Source organism: Cryptomeria japonica, chromosome 8 (assembly GCF_030272615.1).
Source record: "Cryptomeria japonica chromosome 8, Sugi_1.0, whole genome shotgun sequence".
In the NCBI taxonomy this organism is placed as follows: domain Eukaryota; kingdom Viridiplantae; phylum Streptophyta; class Pinopsida; order Cupressales; family Cupressaceae; genus Cryptomeria; species Cryptomeria japonica.
Genome location: NC_081412.1, coordinates 313,725,412 through 313,744,295, shown reverse-complemented (window position 1 = coordinate 313,744,295; position 18,884 = coordinate 313,725,412). Strand labels below are relative to the sequence as shown.

The window sequence follows — 18,884 nt, the reverse complement described above, 5'->3', positions numbered from 1 at the left end:
TCCTGTTGGTTCTAATGCTTCCGTGGTTCGATTGATCAGTTCTTTAGGCTTTGGTGTCTCATGCCATCTGTATCTTCGAGTTCAGTTGTTTGCCCTTGTTTGCCATTTGATTCGAGTAGTGTCATTTGAGGGCACTCATGCAGATTACAGTCTTCTCTACCTGGTCATGTTCTATTTCAGTGGAGGTTCTTCAGATCAGTAGATACTCTTCGATAGTGTTTGCATCTATTTCATGCTTCAGTGGTGTTCTTCTTGCTTTTCCATCTCTTTTTGGAGTAGAGTTTTTTTCCCACTTGGTTTTCTCTATTTCTCCAGTTCATAGAGATTTGGTTGTGATTGGGTACCTCATCAGGCCTTGTTGCCGGGACCCAAATTTGCCTTCATCATATAGTTGCATTTTTTGCTTCATGCATTTAGTGTTTTAGCTACTCCCTAAGTTCATCTTAAGGGGGGATGTTAGAGTTATCTTGTATTAGCTAATAATTATTTATTTAATTATTAGTCTATTAAACTCTACGCTTAAGCTAAACTTAGGCATGTAATAAATATTGTAGTTATTTAATAATTATTCTAATTATTAAATACATATTATCCCTTTAGGGTTTTTTAGGGTTGCACACCTTTAGGGTTGCTATTATCCTTTTAAAAGGATTGTATTGTACTTTTTCATAAATTGATTCCCTTTCTGAATGATAATTTTCTTCTTAAGAGCATTTATGCTTTTTTGCTTTATGTGCCTGCATTCTTCTCTTGTGACAGGTATTTGCATGCAGGTGTTCTTGGGATCTCTGAAGTTGTATTTCCTCAACTTCTTCACTTAACGCATTTATTACCATTAGTATGAGATTTATTAAATAAATTCAGATTGTTATATGTGTCAGATACAGTCAGATTTGTTAGATAAAATCAGATTATAGGCTAGTTACTTTTCTTAGCTATTCAATTCCTCATTACACTAGGGTAGGCTAGTTGGATAGGGTGTCCAAGGAATCCTCCCTCCTAGGCCCAAGAGCAGATACCATATCCCCCTTCGCTCCATATGGCAAGTGTTAAGCATCCATCATGGAGTGGCATAACCAGCGAGGTGTCCTATCGCCGTTCCCCTTCATCACAACCACCTCCTCTCTTAAGTCCAAGAGCAGATGCTTCATCCCTTTTGGCTCCATGTGGTAGGGGTTAGGCATCCACTATGGAGTGGCGTACCTAAGAGAGGGTCCCTCATATGCAATGAACCAATTATGATATTCCACTGAAATCATATTTGTTATTCAACTCAACTAATTATGATAATCAATTGTATTTGACATAGTTATTATACTTCCATTATACCATATTGCTTAGTGTCTTATATCAGATTGTTAACAGTTGTTTCTGTTAGTATTACTTTAAATCAGAATTATTCATTGAGTGTCATTGCTGCATCTTATATTATTAGCATTTCACAGTATTATAGCAATTTATTACACACTCAATTTGATTGCCTTATTCCTTCTGGATTCATTAACAGATGTATATCTATATGCATTATGTTTAACAGTACTGTTATGTATAATCATTTCAATACTGTTTGAATAATTATATATTATTTGCTTCTCAACTTAATATCATATAAATGCCACCCATTTGATTAAGATTACACACAGCAGTTATATGTAATTACATACAAATAAGATTTTAATATATATAAATTGCTGACCGGTTATATTCTAATATTAAATCAAAAGTCAGACTTATACATACCTATCACTGTTGACTCTTTCCCTTATCCCTGTTGGCAGCCTTGGAGATTCCTTTCTTTTTTCTTTCCTTTCCAGCAGACCCCCCGATTTTCCGTTCTTCTTTTTTTCCTCTGATTTGCACAGGAAGGAGGGGTGTTTAACCTCCCCAACCATTGCGGTGGAAAGTCACGATACTTCTCTTGGTAGCCTGTATGAAGGGACACCACCTTTACCTAGCGGGGCCCTCCACAATCTGACGTGGGTAACACTTAGTCATCCCACCGCTTCACCAAAGGTTATCGGGCCTTAGGAAATAGAATTAGTAAGTTGCTTTCTATTGCTTATAATGTATTTTTGAACATTGCTAATTAAAATAATCATTAATCAATATAAAGTGTAAATTTATAATATGATATCAAAAATGCAATATAATAATTTCATTATGATTTTACATATGTTATGGTAAAAATATATCAATTATATTTTCTACAAATGTGGGGACATGATAGTGCATCGAACTTTGTGCCCACATGTGGTAGTTATCTTCTTTGATAGATGAGTCAGGGACATTGAACTTGGACTCCTTAGCTTGAAACAATGTGATTGGATAAGTGATGACTAGGGGCCACCGCAGCTTGTTCTTTGTAACCCATCACTAGTTGTAGATGAATGAATGAGGCATATCTCTTGATACTCAACATTATCAAGCTTAGTCGATGAGTTAGACGTAGGTAGGAGATACTCCCAAATTGCATCATCTTCTAACTTTGATTATCTCTTTTAAAACTATCTCTTGTCTTGATCACTTGCATTCTCCTTGTCTTATGTGGAAACTCTTTTGTCTTGATTGTTTGTGATCTTCTTTCCCTTCTTGATTACACCCTTGTACTAGCAATGCTTCTTGGATTTCTAGAGGAAATTCAAGATTGTGAAAATTTCTTCCTTGAATGCTTGATGTTGATCACCACTCTTTGCCCTCATGTTGCTTGCAGCCTGCTATTTCACCCTCTTTATCAGCCACCTGCAACACAAACAGAGATACAATCAAACACACTAGATATGTTTGACATTTATTGATTTTACCCATTTTTAACTTCCTAATCAAATATATATATGGTTTGAAATGATGCTAATTGTTGTTCTTAGGTCTGACTTCTATCACTTGGGGTCTGATTTACATGTTTAGGACTGATTTCTTTCTCCCTTGATGCAAATCTGCTTGTGTTCTTGGATCAAACCTGAATCAACCTCACATGAATGCGAATTTGCTAGGGCAGATTAAACTTGAAAGAATTTCCTTTGAAGCAAATTTTCCGAGTTTCTTTCATGCGAACTTGCTGAGGCTCTCTTCTATTGATGAGAATTAGGAAGAGCAAGTTTGAGTTTGATTTGAATTTGTTTTGAAATGATATTGCCTTACTCCTTCATCTTATTATGCTATATTACCAATAATCGCACCTCTTCATTGCTAAACACAGCCGACATGTCTTTCAATTTTATTTTAAATGATTCATTTGTGAAGGGCCGACTAGTCTTATAAATTTTATTTGTCATGAAATATTCCTCCTTACGTGGGATCCCTCTTACAAGCTGGCGCTGATGTTTAAATGTCCTTTCCTTGGCTTGAAATGAAATCGCACTTCCTTAAGTCATGTCTTTGGGGTGTCATTGGAGGTAAAACCTTAAGTCGCTATTTTCTATTGGCAAATGAAGGGGGTCAATTCTTATGTTGCACTTTTGAATGGTCAAAGGAAGTCACCTATTCCTCAAGTCGCGTTTCTAGCATAGCAAAGAAAATGATCCATCTCTTATGTCGCACTTTTGACATGGCAATGGAAATCATCAAATGCTCATGTCACACATTTAGCTAGGCAATGACAATCGGTCAAACCTTATGTCACACCTTTCAAGGGGCAAAGGAAATGACTCATTTCTTAATTCGCTGATTTGGCTGAGCAAAGGAAATCGTTCAAAATGCTTAAATTGCGTTTTTGGTTAGGCAAAAGAAATATTCAATGCTTAGTTTGTGCCTTTTGGTGGTCTAAGGAAATGCCCAATCTCTTAAGTCTTACTTTCCAAGTGTCAAAGGAAATATCCTTAAATCGCTGATTTGGTGTATCAAAGGAAATAACCTGATCCTTGGTTTGCTGATTTGGATGACCATTGGAAGTGACAAGGCTTAGATCGTGTTTTTGAATAGTCAAAGAAAATGCTGATCTCGATGTTTGAAAAATGCTTTAAAAACTTTTTTATCTCCATCGTAAGATTTGTGGGGCCCAAGCAATGCTACATAGTAGTGGAGGGAGTTGAAGATAATGAGGTGGAAGGGGTGCCACGGGACGAAGAAGTGAGGGGAAATGGCGAATGGGAAATGCTGTGGGGTAGGATAGAAGGGATATGGGGGTAGGATAATGCCACGGTAGGTAGGGGTGGAAGGGAAGTTTGGGGGAAGTGATGAAGAAGGTGCCAGGGAATAGGGAGGCATAAGGGATAAAGGGGTTAAGGGGTGTAGGCTAGTATTGGATCGGGTTATGAAGGGTGAAAAGGAAGGTGCGTAGTGGATGGGTAGGCTAAGGGGAGTAAGGGGGTGTGAGATGTGGGTTAGAGGTTGAAAGAAAGGGAAGTTGGGAGGTATAAGGGATGGAAGAAAGGTAGGAAGTGGGGGTGAAGGTAGGAATGAAGGTGAGGGATGTGTTGGGACTTCAAAACTTTCATCTGATTTTGAAGACCCAGGCTCAAAATTTTGTAGATTGCATTCAGAATCGCCTTTTGGAGCAGTTTGTAGCTCATTTTGTGAACTTGTATTTTTGCACCGGAGCATTGTCATGCAAAATCCCTTTGGGGGATGGTTATGCACCATATAAAGATGCCATGTGTCTGTTTGCAGCTTCCTTAGATCAGTTTTGATGCGTTTGTGAAATCTCCTTTGGAGGTCCTGAGGTTAGGTCTGCATTTTGCACCTTTCTGCATTTTTCTGAGTAGCCCTATTTGAGCAGTTATAACTTTGTGTCTATTGATTTTCAAGCCAAACGGAGAGTTGCCCGTGTTTCCCTGCTATTTTTTGAAGCCCCATACCAAGTGGCTAGGCTCTATGAATCCATTTGCTCAGTTTTCAAAGACGAATCCATTTGCAAAAAGGTTCAGTTCTGCAACTGAACATTGTCAAACAACAGTTTGAAGGCCACTTTGAAAATTTATATTTTGCGTTTAGTTGGCCTGCACTTCAAATCAACTGTACCCCATGATTGTCTATAAAATTATCTGCCATACTCCCAGATTGTAGGCCCGCAGGTCGTCATTTGACCACTTTTTGAAGCCCATTCCAAACATACTTTTTCAGGGTTTCAGCATCAGCAATGTCCAGATTTTTCAGAGAAGCCAACTTTGAGGGTGAATAATTTTCACATGTGACCTAATCAGGTCAAACCCTCTTGTACACTCATTCAGGGTATATTCATCTACCCGTGTGCCAAGTGGCAGCTCTTGATGTAGTTAATTGATATTTTTTCAAATCAAGGTTTGAAGGCTACTCAGTTTGATTCAGCAAGTGCAGATTCAGAAAAGCTTGAGTAGGCATCTTTGACAGTTAATATCTTTTGACTTGGATGTCATATTGACGATCCATTAGATGCCCTGGATTTTGTGTTTTACAACCTTTTAGCTTGCCAACTCCTGAGGTTGGATCAGGTGATTTGGTCAGTTTTTAAAACCTGTCCCAGAGGCTACTCAGGTGTTTTGCGTCAGAGGTCAAAGTTGCAAAATGATCAAACTGAAGATTCCGAGCTTCGTTTCTCACATCCAAGATTCATTTAGTCAGTGAATCAGAGCATTTTGGGTTTGGTTAGTTGCATGGAAACGAATTTTTTTTTAGCCAGACCCACTTTGGGGCCCAACTAAGGTTGGTACATAATACGACTAAGGGGTTTAAGTGATTAAATATTTATTATTTTTAATCATTTTTTTTTTTTGATCGGTAACAGGTTTTAGATTTATATTGCTTGAAAGGAAAAATACATGCCTTCAACTGCTCTGCAGCATTCCACTATCTAAAGACTATGGGGTCTCACCCCTACAAAATCAACATGAAACCCGAGACAGGAATCACTCCAACTATGCCTACCACTAGGATACATTCCATACAACAGGGAAAAACCACCCAAAAAACTGACGACCTACTCAGGAAACCAACCTACCGGAACCAGCCAAGGGCCTCCTCCCTGGAGAAGTTGGGGATGGCCTGACTGTGTCTTGCATTGGGCAGCGCCATCCCAACACTTGTCGAGGTTCTCGACCGTCCTCCTCACAACTCACTGCGTTCCACGCTCTTCACACTCTTCCGCGGGATTTGGTGACACACCAAGGGCCGCCCATCTTCACCAATCGGAGCCTGAGACTTCACCGGGGTCTGCTTGCCATGCAGTTTCGCTTGCTCCGTCGGTCCCATCTTCCACACAAAGTCCAAAAGTTCCCGCCACCCTTTCCTTGCATCCTCCAATTGGGTTTCAATCGGGCGAGAGGCCGACCACACCACCAGAGGCTGCACTGCATCATTCCGCCCGCCTAAGCGCCTCTACGTCCCTTGCTCCATTCTCAAACCCACTCCAATCTCCACACGCTCCATCACCTCCGCCAGGCCACCCGACCATTTTGGTCTTAGCACTAGAGACGCCACCCGCAACACCTCCTCCCTTGAACTTCCCACCATCAGCGCTAGAGCCACAAACAGGGACGATACGTCCAAGTTCGTTCACGGGCGACAGTCCGTGTCCAGGAATTCGTCCCCAAACATCAAGCGAACAACCCTCCAAAATTCTTCCTCATCCACCCTAAAAACATTCTTCAATTGGTGGCTTGAAATTGTGCCTCGAAAGGCAGGCATTTGGCCCAGTGTGAGCAGTGAAAAATTTGCTTCCATCGTTCCCCTGTCACACAGCCAAAACGCAGCGCTCGCAAGAGAAAATGCCTTATTTTTAATAATTTTGATTGAAATACTTTTTTTAAATTTAAAAGGGGTTGAATGATTTCATTTAAATCATTTTTGGTTTAAGTGTAAGGCCCAAGAAAATTAAAATTATTATTAAATCATTATTTTAATGATTTAATAGGGAAGGATGAAAATATTATCATTGGAAGAATGGCCTGAATAGTTGATAATGAAGATTAAATTAAATCTTTTAAAGGTTTAATATTTGCACTAAACAAATGGTGGGTCCTCCCCCATTTTTCAGAAAAATCACCAAGGGGAAGTACAAAATTCTTTTTAAAGACTTTGGAAAAGTCTTTCAAAATTTTCATGCCCCGCCCAATGAAGACATTCCAAAGTTCCCAGACTCGGACTCGGTAAGGCCGACTCTACTCGTGACTCGGCAAAATAAAAAAACTTAAAACTTTTTTCATGCACCCATTATTGAATAAAGCTTAAAGACACTATAACATCATTAAATAGAAGCTCTAGCTCATCCTCAGCCTCAGCCTCAGAGTAGTCTGTCTGCCTCCTACAAAGGCGTCTAAGGTAGGTCCCGGATGATTGAGTAGCCTTAGTTTCCGCCTGTGAGGTGCCACAATGATCAACATCAGTTGTGCCTGTGCTCTATCCTCCTCCTCTGCCATAGCCACAACCTCAGCTTCTCTGTCTGCCATGTTTGACATGCCGCGACGCGAGTCCTGGAGCTCGGACTTGGCGAGTTTTACCATAACTCGCTTGACTCGCCCGAGTCAGGCGAGTTATGAGCAAAACTCACTGAGTCCGAGTCATGAGCTGTCAAACTCGCCGAGCTTGGCTCGACTCGCCAACTCGGCAAACTCGCCTGACTTGCGGCGAGTTTGGGAACTCTGAGACATTCTCCTCAAAGGCAACGCAGGCTTATCCCGCGAGCAGAAGGAGTGCTTCTCCAGGACCCACGAGCTAAGAGAGTAAAGGCAAGCAGGGTGTGTATTTTTTATCCCGCGTGTTCATTCAAGGTATCCAAAAACACCGCGGGGCAAGTCAATGACAGCGCTAACGTGCCTCCATGTCATCCCGCGGGCAGTAGAAGGCGTGATAAATCTTGCGTGGGATAACAGTTTAAAGGGAAATAAAGCACATCCAGCGTGAAGTCAAAACAAATTAGGGCAGCCAAGGTGAGCGCAGGAGAATGATTTTAAGGTTCCGCTTGAGATGAGGATCATCGTGGGACAGTGGTAAGGAGTTTTGAACTTTCGATCAGATGTGAGGGAGACCACGATGGGCGTGTGATGGATTTTTAGGTATATCAAAACAAACGCATTTGGCAGGCCATTGTGGGGAAGATCTCCGGGTTTTGGGATCAACGTAGTTTAAAACTGCAGGTGGTGTGAACCATTGTCTTTCCTGTGTGGGCTGCATGAATGGACGATGCGTGGGGGGCCGTATGTGCTCTGAGTGTGAATGGTGTCTTTGATAGGGCGACCTATCAGTTGTGCGGACATGTTTTCATGGCATTGCAGGAAACATGAAGGCAGGGTACTTGAAGATGTGGATCAACAACCACCCATCGTCTTCCCAATTGAAGAATTTCAAAGCAGTGGATGTAAACTAAAATCAATAAAGGCACGCCCAAGTCCAAGCGATGGGGATGTGGCGACATTAGTCAAAATGCCAATGCATTTAAGATGAGGCTTTCTGTCAAATGCCATAGTTACAAAGGGCCCCCGTGCGAGGTAAATGCAATGACTTTTTTGCAAGGGCATTAGAAACTCTCGAACGACAGTGAAAGGAAAGATGTGTCGAAGTGTGGTGTGCAATTTCTGAAAGGCTCTGTGAATTGTAATAACTTTCTCCGTTTGGCAGTGAGGAAGGAAACCATTGCTGTTACACCGCGATGCTGCAATGATAATACAGAGCTTCTAAACCTATTTCTTGGGAAGAACAGATACATATAACCAGTGGGTCTGCTAAAATAGCAGAGTCATAGGCATGATTGTTAGAGATCTATAGATTGAAACATGTGCAGATGTGAGGGCAATGTTCATCTATGAGTTCTGATTCTCCAAGAAAGTACATTTGCTAGCCAAGGGCAAGTGCAGATAGTGTGAATTCTCAGAGGTGGTCTCATGGCTAAATGATTGAGCTGTATGCAGGGAGTTGAAGGAGACACTGCTGAAGCAAGCAGGGCTGAATATGGAGGCCCGTGAGCATTGATATATCACAGTGTAGGGGCAGCCATGAAGGCTCTCATAAATGCATCAATTACTGAATACGCACGAAGTGGATTTATACATTCACATTTTTTTCAGCGACAGTTGCAAGGATTTGGCATCAAATAAAAGACCACCTAATTATAAAATGGCAAATGGAATCGGGGAGTATAAGGTTTTTGTTGTCAGTGAGGAGGGAATAATTTAATAGTTTGCCCTGAAAGATTTTTTGTTCCTGATGAAAGATTGATGTAATTGCGAGGCAAATGCAATGTTGGAGGGCGAACTAGTTTTTTCAAAAGGAGCATATTGTGACAGAGATCACAACATTATTCTTCAACACATTCAAAGTTACTGCCTTTTCTCTTTGCATTCAAATCATGAGGATGTGGATTAAAAGGGGGATAAACAAAAATGAAGTACAGTCACAAAATACTTTTCAATTATAAAAGTATACATCATGAGGAGGAAGATATTTGCCAGAGGGAAAAGATTCACACTCAAAGGACAACATGTGCTGCACATCAAATGTTCTCACATTCAGGTAAAGTGTATTCACGAGGGAATAAGTGCAGCATTTGAGGTTAATGTTTTCCACTCAGTAAAGGAGGGGCATCCATAAAACAATTGTGAAATGTGTGGAAATTTTCCGAGGGAAAATTTCTATTTTCAGATTGAAAGGGTGAAGTGATATGTTGTGAACTTGTGGGAATCTTGAGAGTGTTCCTTTCAGAGGAGTAAAATATCTTTCATCCAAAGGAGATTGTTTTTCACCCGAGGATAATTTGTAGTTGAATATCATTTTCAATAGGACTGGAAATTGTTTGCATAAAGGGGAAAATTCATTTATTGGAATAGCGACTGCTGCAAAAAGGGATCTTCATCAAATTAGAGAGTGGCATGACAAATTATCTCCAGTCAGTGGGTAAGGTTTTAAGTGGAGGAAAAAATGCAAAAGATATAAGCAACAGAGCATCTCCTCAGCAAAGAGGGACTTTTTGCCATTTCTGAGCAATTGAAAAGTGCAGTGAAAATTAAAGTGATCTTTTTCACCGAAATGGGAATTTTTTTCATTTTTTTGATCAGAGTGAAAAAGGTGAGTTTTTGCAGTCAGATGCGACAGGAGCCAAAAATGGAAAATGTGGAGCAATGTGTAGAGGGGAGATTTGACAAGTACCTGAAAATGTATTTTTCAGATTTTTGAGAAATCTCCAGCAAGTGGATAGTGGCTAGAAATAGCAATTTTTGGCAAAGGTGCAGATTTTGAATTGAGCAAGCAACCTGAGGAAGATTTCTCCAGATTTTCAAAAGGCTTCAGCAGGCTCAAGGAAGAGAGGACAGCCAATGGAATTAAGTGCAGATTTCAAAGGGGGAATTTTTAATTCCCGGAAATGTATTGGCCAATGGGATGCATCCTAGGGTTTCCTGGGTTTTTGTTGTGCATCTCTTTGTTGTTTTCTCATTATTCTGAGTTTTTTGGTTTTTAGTAGGATGTAGTTAGGAGGAGTTAAGCTCTAGAATTTCGGCTCCATGAGAGCCATGTACAATGCAAGGTTAAATGACAGTTAGAGTTTTGTTTTTCAGTTGATGGGTGCTTTATATTATGAATAGTTGTAACCACATATGTAAGCAATGAACAAAGGTTCCTCTTGCTATTGTCTCCACATGCAATGGTGTTACTTATGAAATAGATAATCAAGGATTATGTTTTGTCCCAGCAAGTCTGGTGTTTGTCTTATTCTTGCTTCTCTTCAAGGAAGGGATTAAATAGCTTTAATGAGATGAAGAGTAATATCTTTTGCATGCAGGATCATTAAGTATGATTGCAGGGAGAGTTTAGTCGATGAGTATTGATGCAAGACATTGATGTTTAGATCTTTTGGGTTACAAATTAACCTATTTGGGTATAAAGCCACATTCTGAAAGTAGACTCTGCTGCCCAGTTGTGATGGCATTGGTTTTATGTGTTATTCAAATTCTCAGAATCGTTCTCTCTTTAAAATCTCTTTCATTTCTGCATTTTCTTTCGGCATTAGGAGTAGGATTAGTGTAGAAAACTCCTCCTCAATGAAGTGCATAGATGCTTAGAAACTAAGGTTAAAGCCATAACCATGAGTTAAACCATCATCCTTAGTACATTTTCATTGGGATGATCTTCTGTAAATGCAAACTCATGAGTATTGTAAAGCTGTTAGTTGTTTTGACATTGCATAGGTTCACACGCCTTGGTCTCGCAGAGCCAGAAGTGCAGGAGAGCTCAGTCTTGTGACTGAATCTTGTTTGTTGGGCAAATCCCTCCCTGAGTTTGTCGATGAGTTAGTGGCAATTCCTCTAGGGCTCGGGGACTGTTGGTTTGGGAACCAATAGGATGAAGGAAAGAAAGGGTGTAGGGATGGGGTGTTAGGAAGTGGGAGGATGAATGGAATGGTAGGAGGTGATAAAGGAAGGAAGATGAAGGAAGATGGAGGGATAAGGGATGGAGAGGATGAAAGAAGAAGGAAAAGGATATGGGGTGAAAATGGAAGGAAGTGAGGGGAAGTAGAAATGGAAGGGGAGATGGAAGCATGTGCTAAGGGAAGGAAGAAGGAAGTGAAAGGAAGGGTAGATGGAGGATGGGAGAAGGTGAAGTGGAAGGGGTGAATGTCAAAGGAAGGATGAGAGGAAAGAAGGTGAAAAAAAGATGGAAGGAAATGGAAGTGGAAAGGGAGATGGAGAGGTGAAGGATGTGGTGAGGGCATAGGAAAGATGGAAAGGTGAAAGGGAGTGGAAATGAAAGGGAAGAAAGGTAGTGGAAAGAGATGGAAATGGAAGGTGTGTGTGGGGGGTTGGTTTGAGCATTCATTGGCAGTACTTGAGAGAGGCAGGTCAGAGGTTTAGGAAGGCAAAGGAAGTGGCAGTGGAAAGAAGTGGAAGGAAATGGAAGTGGAAAAAAGTGCTTTTGCTTGGGTACCGGAAGTCTTGTGCCCTAGGTTGCACATTTCCAGTGTCAAAGGAAGTAACTCAATCCTTGTTTGAGCAAAGGAAGTGGTGTCAATGCCTTGAGTCATTGATCTAGGCAATCAAAGGAAATGCTTATGTTGCACCTTTGGGGGGTCAATGACTGAGCTTGAAAATGCAAACTTAGAATACTTACCCTCCAAAAACAACTTGTCTTAGCCAAATTTGTGCCTAATTTTGATCAAAACCAACGAATGATGTAAATCCTTGACCCTCAAAGTGCCGATTGTGAGATCAATTCAAACTTACTCATTCCAAAGGATCGCTCCTAGCAATCTAACCTGTCAAACTCTTAACTGAAATCAAAAGAGGGGGTCCCCATTTGCAATGGGGCGATGTGCGAAAACGTCACAACAAAGACCATTGGTGAGATTTTGAGATTTGAAGGAAGGTAAACAAACTATCAAGCACAAATGGAGACGACTTTCTTTTGGTTAAAGCAAAGACTAATAATTGATTTCAACATGAATTTTGAAGGAATAACACCAATGAACATTGACTAGTGGTTAAACTAGAGACTAGTAATTAACATTAATAGAGGAAATGATTTATGAAATGATCCAACAATAATAAAAAATAAAGTAATATAGAAAGCCACTATTTAATAAATAACAAAAATCAATTCAAAGTTTGACAAAGTTACTCAATTCAATTTAGTTCTTGAAAGTACAAACGTGGTGAAACAATAACCTTAGCTAAACATCAGTTCCCCCAGCATAGGGGCTAAACATCAACTTACGTCCGTTGACAACAAAACCCTAAGTTGACTTCACAACTCGATTGACAATTTCTGCAATGTAAATCTGGCATCAAATCTCTTTTTTACAAAATGTGTGCTTAAGGCACTTCTTTATAACCTCTCAACAGACAGTTTTAAGGGATAAAATAATAATAAAATACTCCCATAAAAAACACCACTTTAAAGCAAACTTATCCCTGTCTACTGAAAAAGAGGAAATTAAACATTTAAATAGGCTCTCCTCTACATCAAATCCACTTTCTTCTTGACACATATTAATCGTGATAATTAATGGCTATGCTTTCTTGAATTTTTTGCTTTTAAAACTCTTGACTTAGGTGTCAAATTTGAGGTTGTTGATTAGGGCAGTAAAACACTAACTTGGGCATAGTTTAGAGGTGGTTACATTACTCAAGAAGTGTGATTTTTAAGTCATCATTTTTTGTCATTGTCAGAACTTTTATGTGGCAATGCCACTCAAAAAGTGTGGAATTCCTTAATTTTAGCTTGTCTTGCCACTCAAGTCACACATTTTAGCTTAGCATTGCTTGACAAAAAGCAAGTGCTTTCCTATTTTTAAACCACTTCATGTTGGTCACAATTTTGCCCATCACTTGCCATTATAATTCTCCTTTTTCTAATGGCACAACCACTTGAAAATTTCCTTAAATCATATGCTTGGTTGTGTTTTCGTACCAGCTTCAGCACTTTAATTGGAATTTGAAACCAGCATTGCCAGCAATAGAGTGTGTCATTTACACTTAGTTGAATATATGTCTTCCTTATCGCATTTTTACAAGACCTGTACCACTTAATTGCCATGGTTTTTGATGGGTTAAGCCATTGTAAAACTGTGCTTCCTATGTCTCTTATCCACATAAATTTGGGTGCAGTTTTGTTAGTCATTTGCCAGCTTTGGCAGAGATTTTGAGTGCTTCAACCACCTTGACAATTTGCCACTTAAGTGTTCTGGTGCTCTCTCATAGTCATTTAGCCACTTCTTTGGAATGGATTTATCATGGCTTAGCCAACTTAAATATGTGCTTCATGGACTTAGGTTATTGGGCAAATTTTGACTCATTCTTGCCACATTTCGGCACCGTTATATACCAGTTTAGCCAGGTGAATTATGCACCTAGAGTTTTTTAAAATTTTTTTTATGCACCTAGATTTTGACAGCTCAAACACTTGTCTTTTTACTTGATATGATCCTCCAAGCCGTACTTTCTTCTGACTTTTGCTACTTGTGCTGATATAGACTTCCTTTCCTCTGTTTCCTTTTTACTGACACTACCATGAGACTTGTGTGCTAGAGAATTCTTCCTTTGGTGCGTTGGTTCAAGATTTCAACCCTACATTCTTTTCCATTCTGTGCTGCTACTATCCAACTGTCAAGAATTTGATCGTCTTCATCTGTCATTGTAAACTAGACCAAGAACTGATAACCTTGCAATTTAGACAAGAAAAATTTGGTTGATAGATTAACATGACCAGAATAACACAACCGCTAAATACAAACTTGACTAAAAGCGAAGTTTCATAGCAGCCCCGTCATTGACACTTTCAGGAAACCATGGGACAAACTTGGGCCATAGGAGAACTTCAAAATCTTTTTTAAAACATGTGACTAGCATCTTATCTATGGCAATAAAGTCCAGCCTATTCTCTAAAACCTAACCTACAATAGAATGATAAACAAACACACTGCAGCAAAAGGGAAAAACATTAAAACATCACAAAAAGAGGGAAAGACAAAAACTACCTACCTACAAGAAAAATGAAGTGTGCTAACCAGAGGAAGTCGTTAATGGGCTAGCAAAATTAACCAATCCCTCCATTTGAATTGGAGTGACAGAGTCCTAACCATGGCAACTCATATCCTAAAAACTTTTACAACATTCTCATGTAAATCCGAGGCTCTTGCATAATAAATTCAGCACAAACAAAGTGATGTAAATTGTCTCTAGATGGCCTTCTTTTACAAGGAGAAACCTTTTGAGAAAATGAATATATTGTGCCTCCTTTTCTAGGAATCTAACAAGGTCTTGCAACTATAGCACATCTGTGGCAATAATGATCATCACATATTTGATCTGCTCCTCTTTTTCCATCATTTTGATCTACTCAACCTTGAACTAAATCAAAGCATCATTTCCCAAAAAAAGGCTGAAGATGTTGAAGAAATTTTTTAATCACCTGCCCTTGAATTTTGAAGTCCATGATCCCATAGTGGTGGGACTTGGACAACCTAGGTTTCTTCAGTATCATCAGTGCAATCAGCTTCAAAGAATATGTCCTTATGAGAAAGGAAACTATTAGACTTTTCACCACAACTGCTAACTTCATTGATTGACCATTTTTTTTCCCTTCTGAATGCTTAAAATCCTAGTTCTTCAAAGTTCCTTCAAATGCAAAAAAGAATTCATTTGATGCATCTTCCTCTCTTGTTCAGTCAATGCCTTCCTGCTCAACGAAAATACCAAGATCCTTATCATGCCCTACAAATGCTTGGGACACTTTATCTTCTTTTGCAAACAAGTGATATGCGATTTCTTCCAACACAAAAGCATGTTCTCCATAGAAAATAATCAGGACTTGGGAGGTAGACAAGAAATCTAACACTTGCTCCAAATTCACTGACAAAGGAACAAGACAAGCTCTTCCACAACTATTTGTCTCCATGTACATGTAAAATTGTTGAATGTAATTACCCTGTCAAATCCCGCACTGATTTTTCATCAAGTTATTTTGCACTTTTCAGTTTTCACCAAGGACCATCTGTTAAATAGTTTGCATGCATGTCAAGGTAAAGGATTCTCTTTGTTTTTGGTGTATTGCTGGTTGTAAGTTTCTTTAACAATACTTGATTCACATTCATAGAAGAAGTAAAAGATGTAATGTATTGGTTTGCAAATAATATTCAGATTTTATATATCTTTCTGCTGTTATGACAAAACTGAAATACGATGGACATATTGCTTCTCAGAGAGGCAGATTACAAAGATTGAGGAGTTAAACCCTAACCTTTAATTTGTAGGCTGCATATAATGTTAGCCATACATACTCAGAAGTCAGAACAGAATAAAAAATGCAGAGGACGTTGTTATTCACCTTCCAAAGGTATCACACACCTCCCAGCAATGTCTGAAGTTGTATTTGCAGCCCAGAAAGTGATTTGACCTGCTGTAGTTTGTGCTCCTTATGCTCCAAAACCAGATAGAGTCCCATGACCCTGGAAACCACAGAGAATTCTGCCCAGAATTCAAGCGAATATCACAAATTCTCTCCAAATGCCACCTGCAGCTACAGGAAGCCTAATGGCCTGCTCTTTCAAGTCCATGCCAGGCAATAAGGAAGTTGCCCAGCTATCAAAACTGTCCACACCACACAAGATACTCTATGCTTAATCGCCCAGCCACAAAATGAAAACAATTGACCCAATACCTCATAAAAATACAATGCTAATGAATGGAGTAAATATGAACGATGAATATGCTACCATTCATCAACAGTCACATGCTACCAATCTCGAATGGAGTAATGTCACAGGTGAATGCTATTGTCCAACCTCAAGGAACCAATCACCCATCACCACAATGTAATCACCCAGCTCTAAGGATATAATCACCCATAATCTGGTATTCATTCAATCATGGCAACCAAGTCTTTGCTAGCAATCTTTAAACTCCAAGCTCTGAAATTTGTCTTGGAATGTTACTTCACAAATTTCATTAAATTCCAAACTTTGAATCCAAGCGCTGAATCCAAAGGACTCCGCCTCAACCAGCTAGGGTAGGTCTTTCACTACTGAAAGTGATTTCTCTTAGGGTTTTTGTTCTAGGGTTCCTGCTCCACAAGAAGCTCTCCAAATTCACAAAGAGAAAATAAAACAAAGCATAAAGAATTGGGCTCCAAAATGTCTTTTTTAATATAAGATCACATAACTTTCCTAAAAACCTTTGCAATTTCTTGCTTTAAAATAATTCATCAAAGCCCATTGACTATAATATTCTTTTAGTTTTTCACATAAGTCACTTAATTGAATTAATTAAATAGAACTATCAGTAAAATGTACTTTATTGGACAGCTTTAAATAATTATTTTAATTTATTCCCTTGTAGTATGACCATAGCCTACACGAATAAATAGGCTAAACGGTAACCTTTGACTACTACTCAGAAAGGGACATTACACCCTCCAGCATGAACTAGACTATATTGATTATATTGTCATCGAGTCACCATCAAGCTACTCTTAAAAATGAAGGTTACTTGAAATCCTTTAATAATCTAACCTAAAAGTTGCCATGGATGACTCTGTGAGTGCAATTTTTTTTATAAGCCGTGATTGCCCCCAACCCTCCTGCTGGCTGTGGAGGCATCTTCAGAAAAGTAAGATGAATTAAAAAATCTGCAAGTCTAATCGCAATTTGTTTGATAATGACTGCTCTGCATTGAAATCAGTCCCTTGATTAGGTAAGATATCCATCCCAGATTTAACAACTTGTTGCTTTAGTATGATACTAACCAGTCATATTTTGTGTGATGTAATGGTTAACTTGTGAACTTTTTTGGTGAATTAATTCTTGATAATATGATTGTATGAGAATTTCAATCTAAAACTTACATGATCCACCTAAAGCACATTGATTTTGTTTAATTTTAGAAGTTTCCCTCCCTTTCTTTGTGGACATTGAACTGATGACAGGTATTAAAAGCAATCATAAACAAAAGGGCAGAGCTGATTCACATATTGAATTTTGTTTTACTCCAATGTTTTCTTGCTTACTATTTCCTAAGGAGATAACCAGCAAAACAGTGCTACGGGGTGACAGAATGAGAATGAGATGTGTGGCTGGATATTGATGTCTCTATCTCCAGGACTGAATGCCAGGCTTAATTGGTGAATTTTTACTAGAAAATTAATGGCTAAAATTTCATTTGTGATACATGTAAATAGTTTTTCCTTGTTTTAGTGCCTCGAGGACGAGATAACAAGCAACAATAATGCTATGTGGTAACATAACTAGAATGATATATATGGTTATATGTATGTCTTGATCACCAGGAGAGAATATCACTTTAACTTCCATATGATGAATGCTTATGCATTATTGCAATTCACATAGATTTTTAATATACAGATTTTCTGATTAATCATTCTTGTTTTGTTTTTGAAAATGTGGCATCAGAGGTCTTTGAGATCAGATAAGGAACACAGTTTGAAGTGCGTGCTGTACTCTTGTTTTCTAGCATTTATGAAGGTTGCTGTGAACTGGGAAGAGGAAATGTTAATCTTACGTAGAAAATGACCATAAATTTTTGGTCATGTTGAACTTTAAGAGGTTTTCTTCACCTGCGAATTAATTATTAGTTCAAAGATTGCTAATGCCATTACTAGAGGATTTAGGTTCTTCATATTTATTTTCAGCTCGGTAACTATTGCAAATGCTTTATATAGAGTAAATTGAAAATTCTCTTTGGAGTAAAAGGGCACCACCGAATCAGAATGATAAATTTATTTGTGCTTTTCTTTGTGGAAGATGCTCAAGCTCTTAAATCAGCTTGCATGTTAAATTTTCAAAGCTAATTTGAAGCCTACATTTTAGGCATTTGCCAATGCTTACCCTTCAATAACCATATACCTTTTTTTGTTCTCTACATTTTGTGTAAATTGCTGAGAGTTGGCTCTCATTTCAGTGCTATTTACATTACCATTCAACTTAAATTTGTACATCAGGCAAAAAGCCCATGTTCCTATTTATAGGGATATGTAAGCATTTCAATATCATTGTTGTGTTATTTGTCATTAAAGGTTAAGTATTTCCCTGTTGAAAAAATGGAACCGTTGGAAATTACGCTATCTATGTCTCATGACTGAGATTGGGATGATTAATTATTTTGTCATTTAGGAAGGCTTTGCAATTATCAATTTCTACATTGTATACAGGAAAATAACACACTGCCTACATATATTGTTTTATATTAATTCAAATGTGTAAAGCAGTTCTCGGAGAATTATGTTCTACATGAATGACTCGGTTGAGAAAATCTGTATTCTTGGTTGGAGCCCCTTTAAATACAGAACAAGCCTAGCTGAATGTCTTCACGGTGATCTGAAATTTGAGGGAGAAATTCTAAAAACTTTGTATTCACGAGTATTGCCTTCTATCTTAGTAGAATAACTAAAACTGATCCAGGTGGATATGTTCTCCACCAAAAATTGATAATACTCCAGCAGTTTCGACGACAGTTACCAAAATAGTGTCTATGGGG

At 38.8% G+C, this 18,884-nt stretch overlaps 1 protein-coding gene across 1 annotated transcript in view; it reads left to right on the top strand.

Moving 5' to 3' along the window:
• LOC131064682 (uncharacterized) overlaps positions 1 to 18,269 on the top strand; it is a 45,046-nt gene extending 26,777 nt beyond the window's left edge. The window contains exon 2 of the mRNA XM_057998916.2: positions 17,801 to 18,269. Coding sequence (XP_057854899.2) covers positions 17,801 to 17,810 — 10 coding nt within the window. The 3' untranslated portion in view covers positions 17,811 to 18,269. The remainder of the gene's footprint in view (positions 1 to 17,800) is intronic.
• Positions 18,270 to 18,884: the final 615 nt, after the last annotated feature.